We start from the raw sequence: 19407 nt of genomic DNA, 5'->3' as shown, positions 1-19407 counted from the left end.
TGAAGCTGGCTTTAACATTTATTTTGTTTGCCTCAAATTGTAATTATTGTTAGAATTTAAATCATGTTTGAGTTTTTCTGATACATTTCTCCTTGAAATAATTTATATATAAACAACATATTTCAATTCAAAAGCCTGCTCGGATCCCATAGTTTAAAGAATCAAATCTAACTTAAAGCAAATTTTATTTTCTATGCGTTTATTTGTATAAATTCAAAGATATTAGATACACTCGATATCAAATCTTAGTAACTTGATAACAAGTGCTTAAAGAAACGCATAAAAAAGCGGTAAAACAATTGAATTCTGTGATGTCGTACGTTTCCTTTGACAATTCATAGAAAACTTATTGGTTTCTTAAAACTTATTTCTTAGTATACAAATTAGTAGTAAGCCAAATAATAAATTGTGATCGGTTTGTGAATTTATAAACTTATTGACAGCGCAGTGGGGCAAAGGGAATTAAGTCCCAGTTCGATTAGCCAAGCCCGCCCTTTTAATTAATCAAGTGGTTCGTCATCAACTCATTCGCTCGTCTGATCCGGTCCTGTGTGGTACGTTTAATCTATAATGGGTAAGTTTATTTTTTTTAATAAAAAATAAAAAATATAGGCATATATGCTATAATTTCAGATTATTTCTTGACAGGACTCATTTGGCTTTTCCTTTAGTAATATGGCTCTTACGAATAAGGGCCAATGTGCAAATTTACAGGAGTGGCTCTCAAAGTTTCAGCCATATAGGAAAATATGCCGCATAGGCCCTTTTACTTCAGAAAAAAACACGTTTACATCTACAAATGTGTATTTGTGTTTAGTGCATGTTGTTAACTAGACTAAGAGGTAGCTTTTAAACATAAAAAAGTAAAAATCACAAATTTGTTACTTTGGCCCTTATACATAGGACCCATCGATATATATCTAGGCTTATCTCTTATCCGGTATATATGTTGAAGCAAATTGATGAAATCATTTAAATAAAAGTATCTAGATAAATAAAAAATTAATAGATCTACTTATAGAGTTTGGTCTATTCAAGGGCACCTCTAGAATTTTTCAATGATCTTTAAAACGTATGGAATAATTTCCGTTCTTTAAATAATGTCAGATGAATTATTTGTCAGTGATTTTGATATGGTTTGTTGGAAATGATTTGTGGCAATAGCATAATAAATACAGACATTATAAATTTATGCTTCGTAGACCGCACATAATATCATTAGGATATTGTCGCTTCCTTGTCGTTGTACAAATAAATGTTAGAAATCTCAAAGAAATACTGGTACATTATAAAATTATAAATTAATAATGAAAAAAAAAATAGTCTGTTGTAAAAAACAACTGTAAAACGTATTTGTAGACGTTGAATATCAATTGACTGGACTAGAAAAGAAAATTACGTAATAATAATATATAAGTTACTAAATATTGTATTTACTGTCCATTTTTTTCGAAATTACTCTTAGAAAATACTAAATAGCAAAAGTTCGAGTAGTAAATGAACGCTAAACTCAATCGAAGCGTCAAAATAACAAAATAAATGAGAAAAGAATGATGTTGTTTGTTTAGGTTGATAAACAAACCTTTTCATGTAAAGGTGCATACATACTACAATGATAAACATTTTTAGAAAATACTAGTAAAATATCACTTATTTACGTACGTATAAATGTGATACTTACATAAGTGTCTCAGTACAAATATAGCTTTCTATATAAGTAATTAAAACCTGTTCTGGGAGGTCAACAATAAGGAATAAACTTATCCATATAATCAGTGTTATTAACGCTTCCCAAACCTGTTAAATATTTTTATACTTTATCTATGAATTACACCAGTGAGTCATCACCCTAACAGTCGAGTAAAGATATTAATGGACTTATATTTTTAACAAGGTGTTGCTTACGACTTTTCCTGCATGTTTCTTCGCAAAATCTATATAAAAATATTTAATGAGCCTATGTTTTTCTCTCATACGGAACAGTTGAGTCATTTTTTTTTGGTAAGAGTATTTTGAACTATACTCAATGTCCATCGGGAATTACTGTTCTCTCTTGCAAAGGGCATAAACATAGAGTTCACGAGATCAACTCGTGATATACATTTAACAACGTGTCAATATTATTATACTCAACTGTTACTACCAAGTAGGTCAAACAGGATATATCTAAGTAGTAAGTTATTTAACTTACTACTACTACTTACTTTAACTTACTACTTAATTATTTAATTAAGTTATTAGAATCCGAAAAAGTGGGGTTAAGCAAAACTTTTTCCAACATCAGCTCACTATATGTTCCCAACGAGGACTCAAAACCTACCAAAGTTAGAAGGAAAGTGATTTTTACTGAACTAAGAGAAAATACTAAATTTGTCTCCCGTGCACTCAAAAACTTGCCCCACTTTATAATTGCTCGTACCGGTTATTTATCAAAACACTAACAGTTGACCATGAATTAGTTGGCGAGGAACTAGAACAAAATGTAGCAATACATATGACCTGTGACATTCGGGTATAATTAAAGTAGCTTACCAACTGTGAAACAATTTTTCAAATCGGTTCACTAATTTACGAGCCTATTAAATTCAAACAAACTATCAAATCTTTGATCTTTATAATATTAGTTTAGAATACGTAAGTTAAATTTGTACATGTCTTTGTCCCTTTAATTAAAAAGCCGAAATTTTTTCAAATGTATATTACTTGCTTAGTCAGGCTTGACGAAATCATGAATGTCACTTTTACAATATTACCCCAATTATTTAATAGCGCAATGACCCATTTTAACCCGGAATGCGCAACAATTGATATATATTTTTCATCAGTTTGTAAAATATTAATCAAATGTTAAATTTGTAAGCGCAAAATTTATGGCCATATTTGATACGAACGGCTGCAAATTATTGCATTAAAATATTGCATTGATATATGTACGAAGCAGCAGGAAATGTAGAACGTAACAAAATGTCAAACGAAATATATATTTTTTTATGTTTCAACATCCTACTAATAAAGATATAGAATGTTTGGAGGAAAATAGATGGATGGATGTATGTTACCGCATAAGTCCACAACAGCTGTGGTGATAGAAAATAAATTTGTATCAGAGATAAATTACAGCTTGAAATAGCACATAGGCAACTAATTAAATGTTCTTTTAATTCTACGCGGACCCGTGGAATGACTAGTATTTTATATTTTCAAATTACGCTCTATTAATTTAACATGAAATGTATGCCTAATACTTATTAAGGAAACTTATCACACTCGTAAACAACTATTTCCACTTTTCGAGTAGTCGTGTGATTCCAGTCGCGCGTGGTCGTCCTTTGAAATAAGGTACGCAACTACAAACAATGGAAAACAAGCGTCCTATGTTACAAATTGCATTTAAGCGTTTCTTCAATCTACTCCGATGTGGCCATTGCCCGTTTTTATAACCATAGGTTTCTATTCCAACACTTGTATTAATACATAAAGTTGTCTCGGTCTTGTCAAAGATAATGTAAGGGTTGTCAATACTTGTATGTAAGAGTGTCACGACGGTGGAATTCTAAGGTAATAGTTTCTTAATTAACTGGGCGCGGCATCTTGACCTTAATTGTTAGTGATTTTTAGATAGGGTTACTGTTATCTTTGTAAATAGGTTCGGATACGGTTAATAAATATAAAGTATAAATTAGTTATTGATTAGAATACCTAGGAAAGATACAAATTGAACGACAACTTGTCTTCCAAAATCAACAAAACAATTATTTTAATTAGAGGATGAAAATATTGAAAAATTTATAAAGATATCTTAATATTTAACACGAGTTGTTTATTAAATAAAAAAAGAACGACCTAGATGTTAAAGGTGACAGTAAGAGCTTCGTCACATGAAAAGAATTTTTCAGTAGTCGACAAGGATTACTTAGAAATATATCTGAACAGGATTACATTTATTTGTTAACGTTTATTCACAATTAAAATAACTAGAAATTCTCTCAAAGGATTCACACTATTCGTGTAAAGTGATAATAATTATTGCTGAAAGCTGTATACAGTTTTGTATACAAAGTTTATTTTGGACGTTTTAGGTTCATCTAAATTACTGAAATTATTACGTCTACTATTCAGTTGCCAATTACAAAAATCATAATTGAACAAAATTTTCTGCGGATTTTTTTCCACAGATAATATTACCTACGTTGATTGAAAATATACGAAACAAAGATTCAAATAACTTATTTCGGCGATATTATATATGAAGCTTGTAATTTTTAATTATAATGTCTTTATATGTATTTCTTATATGCGATACTATATATTTTAATAATGTTGAAATGTTTACGCGCTCGGAATATTTCATGTTAATTAATTCATTGTTCTCGAATTTAACTCGTATGTTAAAAATCTGATGTCGGCCCCAAAACAATTGAAATTCGCGGCGTGTTTCTATTTCATCCCCGTAGGCGTTGTCAGAGAACATACAGTCATTTAAAATGGTCCCAAATGAATCGTTTACACCACGATACTCAGCTAGACACAGACTAAGCGATATCCTTTCACTTAAGCTCGTAATACAGCAGTACACTCACGGGAGTGTATGAAATGCAAAAGATGATTCTGTACTGTAGTGCTACTCTTTTATTCAGTGCTTTTGCAGCTTTCATAGAGGGTGGACGTATACTGATTTCAAATTTGGAACGCGAATTTTACGCAACTTGAACTGATTTGAAATGTTATAAGTTATGATTTCCAAAATTTTTTTTTCAAGTTTTATATTAAATACTGATTTTAAATCTGAATAGAATCAATTAGATTATAATCATTGTTGAATTAACGTGCTGTGAATGTGTATTATCTAAGATGGTTGAGAGGAGTGTACTTACCTTTACATCGTTATTCCTTATTCTTTTCGGAGGTAAGTTTTGAACACAACTTTTCTTTTACTTACTAAAATGAAAGATGACATCTTAAGATAATCTTCAGACGTTGTCTACCATTTTTAAATTAAGTATTTAAACCCATAGGCTTATAAGACTTTAGGTTATATACTTCCAAAAAAATATGAATAGCTATTTATGATACTGAGCTATACTATACATGATATAATGTTTTTTGTTCCGTAAACAAATGTTTTCGGATATTTCATGTATACTTAAGATATCTAACAACAACATATCTCATGTCCCTAACCCAGATGAGTAGGCAGAGACCATGAAATTCAATTTGACACTATCCTGTCACAACTCTCTCTTCTCATCCATATTCCTACATCTACCAATTAACTCTTGGAATTAACACAGCCTTTAATTTAAAGTTTCATAATTAAAAGGTTGCAAACGGAAATATTTTGACGGAAAAAAAATCAATAGTAAAAAAAAAAATATTTCGTATAAAATTATAAAGAAATCTACGTGATGTCAATTCTTAGAATATACATAATCTGTTAATTCATCAAGCATCTGACGAACATTAATGACTTGCAAAAAAAAGGAAATGTTAAAGTATTTAAAAAAAAAAAAAACAAATGAATTAATTGAAAACGATAATGATTCTGTATTTTATGGGAAAGTTTGTTATGTATTTCTATTTCAAAGATAACGTCAAGTATGAGTGTGGAGGTACACTGGTAGAGGTAGGCCTAGGAAGAGATGGATGGATTGCGTGAAAGATGACATGATCAAGAAGGGGTAAAAATGGAGATAACGGCAGACAGATTGATTTGGAGGACGGAAACCTGGTGCACCGACTCTACGTAGGTGGGACAAGGTCAAGGAGATGATGATGATGAATGATTCTGTATTTTATTGTTTAACCCTATGGGTTAATTTATCTTAGCCTTACGCGAATTATATTAAAACGTAATGTAACCTGAAATTACTCAGTAGATTTTTATTTGACAAGATGTAAAACTTCAACATTTAATTAACTCGTTCCCTTGAAATCACGTTCGGAAGAAATCTGTTCCTCTTAAATAAATTCAAACTTGGAATGGAAAGAAATTGCGACAGCTAAAATGTTCCGAACACCAATTGCCGTTGTTCGTGATTCCTTCACAGTACTCCAACTTGGTGACACTTGTATATATTGTCGTCCTTTACACACTCTTTGACAAAACAGAGATAACAATATTTGTCAATATAACTGTCACGACATTAACTACTGATTCGAAATAAGATCGTAAATCTTTCCAAATTTTTTTCTTCAAACCTTTACAAAATTAAACAACTTGCTGAAAAACCTGGTTGTGTAACAGAATGGTACCTGTATAATTTAATAAATGAATATAAACTTTTATGGGATGCTTTTAAAATTTGCTCAAAAATGGGCACAGATAATTAAAAACAAACAGGTTCCTGGAAAACCTAATAGCTTTGAATTATAGTCTTTGGAAATTTGAATATTGAGGTAAACAAAGAGTAAGCCGCTGAAAATAACACGACAAAATTATAAATCGATAAACGAATAATACTTATTATGTATAATATCATCAAAGTAATATTGCTAAAAAAAAAATTTATAAGAGAAGGGAGCAAACGAGCAGCGGGAACACCAAGGTGTTCATCGACGCCCATAGACATCTGCAATACTAGAGGAATCGCAGATGAGTTGCATTAATCACAAACAAAATTAATACTTCTCTCTCTTTGACTTCTAGCAATTTATTATGCAACATTATTATGTAGCAGAATTCTATATTCATAATATTATTTTTGAATAAGGCGATTATGAAAATGTGATCTTAATACATTTTGAGGACGTGTTGGAATTGAGTTCATAGGAGTGCCTTGTCACTGAAATGATATGGAGACAAGACGTGTAGGGATCAATCGATTTATTGGCACTCCGAATTTCGTGTTCGTTCCGCTTCAGTAAAGTCAGCGTTGGCGAAATGAATTATTTAAATTACAAAGGGACTAGAAGACATGTATCAAGTTCGAAATTATAAAGCTCTATTGCAAGTATCTAGAAGTACTTAAGTTGTTGTTAAGTTGTTCACGACAAAACCATGTTAAATGAAAAGCCGTGAAAAACAGATATTAATTTAGATTAAATTACTTTCGATGGCGCAACTAACACGTTGACACCCGTTATTGAGTTTTACAATTTCGAGAGTGTGTTAAAAAGTTAACTGCTAATTAATTTTCAGCCATAATAATAATACAAGTTAAGTTATGATTGCTCTATTTATGATTTTTATTACTATGTCTGTTATTTTAAAAGTGAATAAGTGAAATAGCCATACTGTCATAAGACTAGTATTGCGACAGTGGAGATTCACCGCGTTACATTACAATATGTGACAGGTTATATGAATTGTTAAAGACAAATTCGACGCCCCCATCGAATAATCCTGTAATGCACTCTTAGCGGGTTTTTGCTTTTCCGTCGAATTCAGCATCTAAAGGTCCTATTACTAATTGTGATTTTTTTTAATTTTTTTCTTAATATTAATTACGGAGATAAAAAGTCATTATTGAAACAGATTTTTTTTCCCGATATTATCATTTTTCTTCAAAGCACAGAATACGCCCGGAATACATGAATGAAAATTAAATGAAGCTATAAAAATTAGCTTTGTTTTGGTATCTAAAAGATTCTTCTACAATAATTATTGATGAAGTTATTAAAGAAATACGGTTTTTTGCTTCTCCTGAAAATTTTTTCCTATTACGGGGTTATTCGGTGGGGGCGTCGAATTGTACGCAAAATAACTCTCTTATATAAGCGGTGCTTCTTCGAATTTTTATTTTTCGGTCTTTCCTTTTATTCGGTTACTGTAATTTTAGTATTTAAAATTTTTATCATGGAAATTAGGTTTTTTTCGTTGAGATTTTGATTGAAAACAGCGCAATATGTACGCATATACTATTTTATGTATGTTAAATCGTAACATAACAAAATTATATATCTTGCCTATGAATTCAATACTAATTATGAAAAGAAAGTAAATTAAGCCAGGATATTATCCATATAGAAAAGACGTCTTGATTATGTATCAATGGTAACGTGACCTCAAGAACGTTATTGTTCTGACATTCATAAAAATTGAGTTTTCTCGCTATTGAGATATTCCTAGAAATCTGTATAGAATAAGAGATAACACATTGATATGTGTATCTTTGTCGTCAGTCATATTTGGTATTCAATTGATTCTTAACAAATTACCAATCTTATGTAGAATACATCTTTATTTTTTTTTTAATAAATAAAGACAATAAATTGTTTTTTTTTTTATTTGAGCTTGTTGATACGATTCTTATTCTTTTCCGGAGATAAAATCAGTCTATTTTTTAATTAATAAGTAGTCTATTTAAACAGTTCTCCTACATCGGATCTGATTCACAATTTAAATTAATTTAAATCAAAAAAACCACCTAGATTAGCCGAAATAGCGAGGCGACTGTTGCCCATAGACATCCGCAAATGCTAATGCGTTGCCTATCTTTAATCAACGGAGAAATACGCACATAAATAGGATATTTCCCCTTCCTGTGCGTCCCCTCTTCCGCAAAATCCACTTCCCCTTCCCATACTTTCCTAATTAGAAAGGCTGGGAAGGGTAATGTAAGTGAGTGAGCTACTTGGAACTTATATGGCAAAGTTGTTGCGTTTCACAATCTCCAAATAAGCTGTGAAAGGCAAATTATTTGACAGGAAGAATGTGTCAGTTAATATATTTGTTAGTTAGTTATCCAGCACTTTACTTGAATATTGTTTAACAGGCCTTTATTCTGTTAACTAGTCTAAAAGGCATGTTATACATATATCTGCATTGTGTTTAGAAAATCTAGTGTGTTACATGTTCGAGGATATAAAGTTACTCGTCCACAATGTGCTTTTGTATCTAAATAATGGAGTGTCACACTCCGCGTCACAATAATGCCGCGACTATAACAAGTTCCATTTGATACTTGAAACTTTGTAAACTTAGAAAACGCATTGTTCACTAGATATAAAAGTTCTTTTCCATATTGTTGGTATTGTATCTGTTTGCTGTCATTATTTTTTTCCTGACTGACAGTAATGTAACATGTGTATAGAATTTAAGCGAAAATGACCTTGAAAATGTTCTACAATCACTTTAATTGGAATCTGATTATCAATTAATTTAGAAGCTACACTTTTCCTCGTATGTAATGTATATCAATGTAAAAGAAAAAGAATACACAGTTCTATAAAAGCCAGTAACAGACTTGCAATGAAATATATTAAAAACATTATGCAAGCTCCTTCGTGTTGTAGATGACAAGTAAGTAATTGCTAGAAAATTAAACAATCTACTCGTACTTAGATGTCTGCAGCTTTATGAGATATTATTTCTATCGCATGTCGTCGACACTTCAGAAGTGTATAATGGGAAATATGTTAAGTCGTTATAAATTAACAGTAAATTGTATTTTATAATGACGATATCCTCAATTACGTCTTCGTTAATGACGAACCTTGATACTCGTATGTACATTGGGACTTAGACTCATTACGTTGTCGTTACGTTACTCGTAGTTGTAAAGGTCACATGTGATACACTTCAACCGGCCTAAGGAATTGTAAATGCTGGTAGAGAAAGGCTTAGGATAGAGTGGGATCCTTTCCACTGTTGCATAATACTCATGTACCTATTATGCAACAGTGGTCAGTGGTTTCCACTCCTTGTTGCAGTCTTAATGAGAGTCAATAGATAAAAAGGGGCAGTTCCATAGACACTGCAAATAACTAAGCAAGAAATATTTTATTTAAATGTTTAGCGGTAGTTCATTCTGGAATGTAAAGAACCGAATATTGGTGAAACCAGAAGTAACACTGTTGCCCTAATTGAATTGATTCAGAAATCTCCAGGACCATCAGATAGAAGGCCTGATAGTCTCTCACATCCTGTCCTTAACATTTTCTCCTTCCCTACCAACTAAAGATAGGCTGATAATAGTTACTCAAACATAGGCTGTGTGTATCATAAATTTTCTCACGACCTCTTGTGGTAATTACAAATTGTTCTAAATATAAAAATTAATGAAGATTGCTCTTTGAAAAAATTCCACTTTGCATGCTTAGAGTTTGAGCAAATGATTAAATAAGCTTTCTTGTTTAAGAACAAAATGGAAAACTTTTTCTTTTCCAATCCTATAAAGACCACAATTCCAATGCTTCATCTGAGATTCTTAATTAAAAAAAACCCGATGGAACAATGGGGTCGTCGAAACAAAAAAGGCGGATCTTGGATTTAAATAAACATGGTACGGTGCTTTTGAACGAAATGTTTCTTTCTATAGCGTATTTTTTAGGCTAATTCTATTGGATTCATCGGTGATCGCATTCAACATTATCGTATTAGCCTAATGGTTTTATCAGAACAGAATTATCGTTGGTTTTTTTCCCACGATGAAAAATATTTTCAATTTATTTAAGCAATATTACAGACTTGAAGTGTACTTACATTTTAATATTTAGACAGAATGTATTTGATTTTTCTTATTATATTAATTTAAAAGTAGCTTTGGCGGCTAGTTAGCCCGCGCGTAATTAAAAAAAACCTCTTAAGTAAGCTATGCTTTCTTCCAAACAGTATTCTACTTGTGTCGTCATCCAAATCTGTGCAGACCTTCATCCATCCATGTAAACTTTCGCATTTATAATATTAACATATTAAGATGTTTGAGAACCTTTACGTAACAATATTGATAAAACCTTAGAAAATGCCGACCTTAAGTGAAATATCGAAAACGTATTTTAATTTTAATATTCTTAAATATCCCTTAAATATCATTTTTAATTAACAGTTTCAATAAAGAAATATTAAAGAATTACGTAAAAATTTATAAAATGTTATTTATGGTTTCTAAGAATTTTTATAATAAGATTATCGACGAAATACAAATTTAAATGAAATTATGAAACCTTTTAACTAAAAGATTCCATTATTCTCGTCTAATAAATTTCAGGAGAAGGTAACTTAATACATCAAATTAGTCACTGTTTGTATTTTTTACTTTTACTCCCATTTAACTTACGGAGGGACGACACGGTATTTACTAATTTTCCATATATCTTTATCATCCGTCAAATCTGAATTCAGATCAATTATACTTTCTTTATTCTTCATATAACATAGCGCGCGTAATCCGGATATTTAATTACGGATTCCCAGCATCAATACCAATTACATAAGCACACTGAAACTTGAAAACGAAGCGAAGCTGTATCGCAGTCTGCTCGATATTAGATTCGGTTTAGTAAAAAAAGCATAACAAAAAGTTAAAGGCAAATAATTAGTGCTATAGGTATTGCTGGAAATCTATAAATCTATGCCCTTTTGGTATCAAACTACGCTTTGCTGCAGTTGGTTTTCGCAGATATGTACTGCTACGAACGTAAGTATAGCGTAGGAGTGTGCAAAAGTAAACTCAGAAACCATTTAAAACAAGCAGAAACGTGTACAATAATTAGGATTCGAAAGAAATAATTTTTATTGAGTGTTTAAATAACGCTATTCTAGATTTTTCATTTTGATTTCATTAGGACCGCCGTACACTGACACCTGGTAATCGACAGCGGTAGCTTCAAGCTGTCCGTGTATGTCGGATAAGTGCTAGTTTAATAATTCTTATAATTTATAAAACTAATTATAATAAAAATAGCAATCATTTACCTTATTAATAAATAGGAAGGCTGTGGGACAGCGTGGTTGACTATAGCCTAGTCACTCCTAACTTAGGGTAGGCTCCGAGTCCCTCAGTGGGGACGTATAGTCAGCAGATGATGAAAGTTTGTAACCTTAATAATCTTAAATATAAAACAAAAGAGTTTTAAATAAAATGTATTACTTCCACTATTTAAATTTGATATCACTTTGATGATTTGGAATTTGGCATTGTTCCAGTATTCCGCTGATTTTCTAATTAGATAATTTTTAGTCCAAACTGCGCATAAAATCGTAGCATCGTATCCATTTCACGTAGAAAAGAAACATTAAAATCACGAAGTCCAAATGACGTTTAAAACTGTAAGTGGTACATTAAGCTATAATTGCAGGAAGTGAACGTTTGCTGCAAATTTAATTATGTTATTTAGATTCCCAACGCGGAGTATAATTAATTTTATCGTTATGATTTAAATTATGTCTCTTTTGCTTTGAACCGTAAAATATTACTGATCTCTATAAATGAGTATCTTGTTTCACTTTGTTAATTAGCATAATTCATTATTTATAATCAAAGACTTTATACTTATTATTAGTAATGACTGTACTTAAACTTCTATGTTCTCATTGTAATTTTTTAAATTCTTTTATTTTTTGGGGGTCATATTGCTGTTTATCAATAGTATAGCTTGGGATAACATCTTTTGCACGAATGGATCGGGTCGTGCGGTGCAATAGTGCATCCCCTCCTGCAACACATTTACAAATGCAGTTGTCTATGAGCAAAGGTCACTACGCTATTTTGGCGAATTCAAGTGGCCGCTTGATTGTTTGCTGCCTCATATTTCGTACTTCGCGTATACAAGCTACTACGACCCGATTTCATATGGGTTACAAATGTTGATGTCAAAATTGATATAGAACCATCCTATCATGATAATTATGTTGAAGAGAGTTGCTATTGGAAACCCAAGATTAGAAATACTAGGAATCTGCTTTCCCTATTATTAATCAATTCCTAATTACATACTTAAGATAATCGACGCAGAACAACGTCTATTATTTCCAAGAAACTAATATCTAGCTTGGAGTCGAGTTTAGACATTAAATATTTCATTATAATACGTATACGTAAAACTTACTACAATTATGTTATTATTGAAGAGGATTTAAATTAAAAGTGCCTCAATAAAGCGAACACATTTGTGTACATAAGGATAGATTAATGTGATTCAGTTTTAAGTAATATGCATGCTGATATCAGTTTTCTTGGCATATTATCTACTACTAGCTGTCACCCGCGATTCTGTCCGCGCGAAATTAAAAAAATCTTCATTAGTAGCCTGTGTGTCCTTTCATACTATGCTCTACATATAGCCAAATTTCAGCAAGATCCATTGAGCTGTTCTGGAGATACCTTCAAACAAACATCCATCCATCCTTCCATCTATCCATCCAAATATTCGCATTTATAATATTAGTAAGATTTAAACACCTTGGATTTGCTCGGCTGGAAAAAAATGCCTTGACTTTATTTACAGAGGAGTTCTCTGTTTAAAAAATTAAATTATTCCTTAAAGTACTTTATAAATCTATTTATAACTAGCTGCCGCCCGTGACTCCGTCCGAGCGCAGTTAAAAAAAATGAAAAATAGATGTTGGCCGATTCTCAGACCTACTGAATATGCTCACAAAATTTCATGAGAATCGGTCAAGCCGGTTCGGAGGAGTACGGGAACGAAAACTGTGACACGAGAATTTTATATATTAGATAAACTGCTTCGTGTATTCCCTTCATAGTATTAGTATGCATATAATTTTTTGGTAAATAATAAAAATTATATCTAATAATCAATCTGTACGAAGAATTATACAAGTGGCAAACAGAATACTGTGTACTCGTTCTTCTGTGTACAAACTTATTAGGTTCTTAATAATCGAAATCGAATCGTAGTGAATGTACTGGCTAAACATTGATGACAATCTAAAAGAAAAAAGAGGGGGAATATGAGTAATGCATTTTATGGTTTAATTTATAAAAGAATAAAAATGAAAGTTAGATAATTGTACGAGAATTTATTTTTTGCAATCATTTTACACAGACCTTTTTCTTTGTTGTATCAACCTAAAACACGTAAAGGCAACGAATCTACAGATTTCTATTGATGTCTCTGGCGTAAACATCAGATGAACTGCTGCTATAAAAACATAGATGGTATTGGAATTTGTAATGTATTCTATAAAACAGTAAACAGTTTCCTTCGACCTCAATTCCACTAAACAACTTCCACGTAATCGACTACACCACTACTGCACCACAGACACGTCAAAATTACAGCGAATCTCGTAATATCTGCATTACGACTATATTGCCAATGTGGAAAAAGGAGATATTGCAAAAGTGTTCGTATACTCGTATTATTTAAATTCAAGGTGACATAAAAATCACTTAGAAATAGCATTCGCGCGCGTCTAGAGGCGTACGACAAGAGACGCGCGACTAGAGACGCTCGAGAAGAAGCGCGCGGTAAGAGGTGTGCGACAAGAGGCGCACGGCCAAAACCGCGTGACTAAAGGCGCGCGACTAGTTGCGCGAATGGAAAATATCTTAAAGCGTGAAGTAAATTGAGAGTAGTACTCGAAACTCGTGACACGTTCGCTCGTATAAATTGTGAAATAAACTCTACGTCCGACTCGGGCCGCCCGCCTGCTCCCTTTGTATTGGTCACGTGACCCGCACTAACCGGTTTGCATTTTTAAAATGATATGTACGCGTTTTCCTTTACGTATTTCCTGGGTTTTACGAAATGTAAGTAGTTTTAGGAATTTAATGACAATATAAAAATCTGAAATCATGTATTTTTTTTTCATTTCTTTGGTAAGAAAATCTCTAAGACGAAATAAAATGTATTTAAAATCTCATGAGATAATTACAATATCTGACTCTGCAACTCTAGAAGTTTAATTTAAAATCAATTAAAAATTCTCGATCTTTACACTTATTAGCTTAAAACGGCCACGATATCAATCACCTGTCAAAGGATTCAAGCATGAATTTATCTAAATAGTGTCTAACTGAATTATATAAAGTGACTGACTGTCTAATATTATAAACTAGCTTTTACCCGCGACTCCGTTCGCGCGGAATAAAAAATAGAAAACGGGGTAAAAATTATCCTATGTCCGTTTCCTGGTTCTAAGCTAACTGCCCACCAATTTTCAGTTAAATCGATTCAGCCGTTCTTGAGTTATAAATAGTGTAACTAACACGACTTTCTTTTATATATATAGATGTCATATATTATAAATCCATATAAGGAAATTTTTGTGGGATTTTTTACTTGTAATAGTTTCTTTTAGTATTTTGCAAGCAGCCCAAAATTAAATCGTGACCAATTTGTGAACTCACATAACAAAGGTTCGGGCTACCGTCGTACGTGTTTCGAGTACTTTTGAAATATATGGATATTTCTTGTCTACGTTAGTTTCCGTGTTTTGTAATTGCCTCAGTTTGTATGGTTCTGTACTTTTTTTTATTCTTTTAGGCTTTTTTACTTTAAGATAATGATTAATAGTTTCTTGTACTGTACACACCTTTTTTTCGAGGTACTTCGATTTTGATTTCAGCATCGGTAGAGCTTCACAGTGGTTAAGAAGTATTCTGGTAAAATGCTCGTGTATGCAGGATTAAATGTGTAAGTACCAAGAGCTCATAAATTGGTACTATTAGAATTCTGCGATTCCCCTATGAAGTGTTATACTAGAGCCCCGTAGAGCCGTAGACAGTTCGTTTAAAACAGTTAATATACCTTTATTAAAATTTATGACATTTATGTTTGCATGTGGAAAAAGTGAGAGAGGTGTGCTAGGCCAATTGGTAAACCGTAATGTCTACCTACCTTTAAGGGGGTAAATTGTGTTGTTTTTGAATTACAATTTGCAGTCGTATATAAATCCCAAGTAGGATTAGCAACAGGCAGGTGGTCGGCCGTAAAACTTAAGACACAACATTGAGGTTTATAAAAGCTTGCGCGATGAAGTGGGGATAAGGCTAGGGCGATGATGATGATAATGGATTTGTACTCGTAACTTCTAATCAAGCAAGTTATTCAAATTATTTCTTGTTACAATAAGAAAGTTGTTCTACTCGAGTTATTAAGAGAAATTACATAACAATGTAGAATAATTAAACGTAAATACTAAACGACTTGTACACTATACCTATTGTGCAACGTAAATGTGAGAAATTATTAATTTCTCCGCATGGCTGAGAAATAATACGGAATTATCATTGTACGTCACTCGCAGATGAGCGAATGAATCACCCTCGTAGGGGGCTATCTCACCCAACCGTTTCATTATCGTTCCTAATTGTTTAAGCTTCTTTTGTTTGAGGAAAAACGTATTTTACCATATAGAGTTTTATGATCGTTGACTCAAAATAAAGTCTTATAAATCGAAAGGATTTACTTATGAAGATCAGATGATTGGAAAAAGTGTACCAAATGTCCTATAAATAATTGTACAAAATAGTGGTAAGGGCATTGTCAGTAGCTATTGTACTGACGTAATTAAAAAGTATTTATATACTGCATTTAAATAATTTGATTTGCTTCCTGCTTCTTTCATATCATGTCCACATATTCCCTCTGTTGTTTACTTCTTTTCTCTTCTTCTTGTCACTGCTCTGTATCTTTTGTATATTTTAATATTGCTTTAGGTTAATTCAAGACAGTTTTAATGATTGGTTCACTGCTAAATAATCGCGCTTTAAGTTTTCTTAGATGGTGTATTGTACGAAGAAATTCACAATTACCTCTTGTCAGACAACTGTTTATTTAAAAGATGTTACGATAATCTCAAACAGTATAGCTGTAATAAAATATATTATTGGTACTAATATTGTAATAGCGTGTTATAATTAACACTGAATTATGTTAATTGGAGCTTTGTATTTAGAACTAATTAACCCATATTAAAAGCATAATTTGGGACTGAGTACAAACCTCTCTCTTACTCACTCTACATTTCTAATAGTTTTAGTAGATGGGATTGCTGTCCTCAGTAGTATCTTCTACTTCGTTCTATCTTCGTCTGAGACATGTCATTCACCCATAACTTTCAGTACTACATTCTGTACTACTTTCCACGATGATGTTCGTCTACCCTTGATCTGCGACAGTGAAGGGAAAGCTACAGTCCAAAGCGACGTAATCAGTCAAAACTAAGTACAGATCCAGCTTTTCAATATAATAAAGATCCTTGCTATGCTTCAGTTTACGCTGATTCGTATTCGTTCAAATATCAAATATATTTTTTAATTCTACACAATCATAATATCTTCAATGAAAAATATTTTCTATCTATTAAAAATGCAGCGAGTGAGTTTAAATTTGTTCCGGTGTAGTCATTGTGCGATCGACTTTTTAATTAAGAACTTTAAACGATGTTTCAAATTCGTTTTAACGAAAACAAAAGAAGGAATGTTCTAGATTTATCTGGATAGTATGATTTCAAGCCCACTACAGACCTTCAGTTTTAACTGAGGAGTCGAACTGAAAGCCCGACCACCTGCGGCTATCAGCTATAATTACGTGAACGGTGTGCTCTCATGCCCGCAATGTGCGAGGATTTTCGCAAACAAAATTGGCTACATAAGCCACATGCGAGCACACCAACGTCAAAACCGGAGCTGAAGACAGTCGCCGTGGCCGATATCGGCCGGGATTACATCATCATCATCATCATCATCATCATCATCATAATCGAACTGTTTAGTTAAAACTTACATTTGTTGGGAAAACTAAGAAATATAAAGTTTGAATGCTCAATTAAAACTGAATTTTGTGGTAGCATATTGAAAAGCATTTCGTTTTAAAGTTGCACAAATCGAAATTAGAAAAAAATAATCACCAACTTCCTAAAGACTTATTTAATTCTGATTTTGCTGTTATGGGTTCGAATCCGACTATGGTCGTGGAACACATCCTAGCAAGAATCTCAATATAAGCATTCATAAGTTAACTAATTCGGTAGGTTCGAATTTGTCTAGTTACTATCAAATAATCAAACTTCTGACTTATTTATCAAGTGGTCACGGGGTAATATAACCGATAGTATTTTGTATAATGTCGGAGGAGCAAGAGGGTTAAAAAAATCGTAGTTAATTATACAAAAACTAAAAGGTTGGTTTATGCTAAATTGGTTACGACCCATGGCCTCAATATGATTATTAGTTGGCTCATAAAATACTATTATATACCCCACAGACTACTTTTTAACAATCGTGAGCGGGAGGCTGCAACCCGTATTAGTATGATAAAGAGCCTCCAGTGGCCCATTTGTGTAATGAATTGGATTTAAGTTGTTTACGCAGATTTTTCATGGAAAAAATATAACCGGCATTTTGAAAAGGTAATTTTGCAACAAGTACTTATTGAAAAATATGTTATTGATAATAGTTGATTTAAAAAAAAATCGGCTAACGATACGATTACCACTTTCACATTTACCACGACCACACAGAAGACAGGCGTGAAGTGGAAGCAATTCCACGCTTGGTCTGACAAGTGTGTGTCGTAGACCTAATTTTAGTCCTCTATCTCTTGCGAATGTCTTTGGGCAGCTTTCGATTTGCTAATTCGGCGAATTCAGGTGGCCGCTTGCTCGTTGTCACCTTATGATACCAAAAAAAAACATCGTCCATCATATTATAATGTATTTGTATGATACATGAATTTAAATGTCCACATTTAATTATATCTAATAATCTTTTATTCACAAAGTTGATGTCCCCTTGACAAATTTACTGAGCAAAGTTGCTTTGGTGTCGAGCCAGTGCTGTCAAGCGAAAGATTCTGTCGTCAACTCATTTAGCGACTGCAGCGCTTCAAGTAGCTCTGTACGGTTTTTATTAAAGCGCTGACGTTGCTTCATTATATAAAAAAAAGAGAAAATGAACAACTGGGTCATTCTCAGTACGGATGTACATTTAAAAAGCAGAATACATTCCGAGTTTGTTTATGTTGTGAATTATTTCATACAAAGATACAAAGTGATTTTATTAAGGAATTTATTACACTGCTGCGAAATCGAACCATATCTAAGCCTAACCCAATTTTGATACGAATTTGGAATAGATCTGACTTGGTCCAGCAAATAGCAATAGGTTTCCAGCACAAAACTGAATCTAAAGTGGACCAACTTCATTTTCTTTCTGTTTTCATACAATCTTTGTTTTTTACATTATAAAACACCGAGGCGATCGATCATCAATGCCCATGGACATCCGCAACATCAGAGGAACTGCGGATTTGTTGCCGGCCTTTGCGAAAGAGATAGGCTCACTTCTTGAAGGACATTAAGTCGTACTGGTTTGAAACACCACCGAGGATAGACCATTCCACAAAGGGCAGAAGGCAGGGCGTGGCAGAAAATTTCGCGAAAACTGCAATGTTGGGGAATCAATTCAAACTGTTTCTCTTTTCTCCTTTGCCAGCTTCTATCACATATTATAGTAAACATATCTTTTTTTGTTTCTTCCACTTCTTCTTACCTTTATATGTTTATCTTCCAATCACTCTAGAGACATAATTTGTCAGCGTATCGAAATATGTGCGCCTTTTACTTCTTTTTTATGTTCAATCACATTTGACAAATGAACGAAATGAGATGAGGGAAGAATTGCTATATAAAAGTTATATTCTTGGCTCTGAAAATATTGCTATCGATACTTATTACTTTGACTTAGGCTCTTTATACACAAAGCAACGTAAATCTTC

The 19407-nt window shown here is 32.6% G+C and overlaps 1 protein-coding gene across 1 annotated transcript in view; it reads left to right on the top strand.

Annotated features, from left to right (window-relative positions):
- The first annotated feature begins 524 nt into the window (after positions 1-524).
- LOC106712857 overlaps positions 525-19407 on the top strand; it is a 36025-nt gene continuing 17142 nt past the window's right edge. Inside the window, exon 1 of the mRNA XM_014505514.2 lies at positions 525-574. Within this exon, the coding sequence (XP_014361000.2) occupies positions 571-574 (4 nt within the window). The 5' untranslated portion in view covers positions 525-570. The remainder of the gene's footprint in view (positions 575-19407) is intronic.

Source organism: Papilio machaon, chromosome 9 (assembly GCF_912999745.1).
Source record: "Papilio machaon chromosome 9, ilPapMach1.1, whole genome shotgun sequence".
In the NCBI taxonomy this organism is placed as follows: Eukaryota; Metazoa; Arthropoda; class Insecta; order Lepidoptera; family Papilionidae; genus Papilio; species Papilio machaon.
The sequence above is the reverse complement of the archived record's forward strand: the minus strand, read 5'-3'. Positions and strand labels throughout refer to the sequence as shown.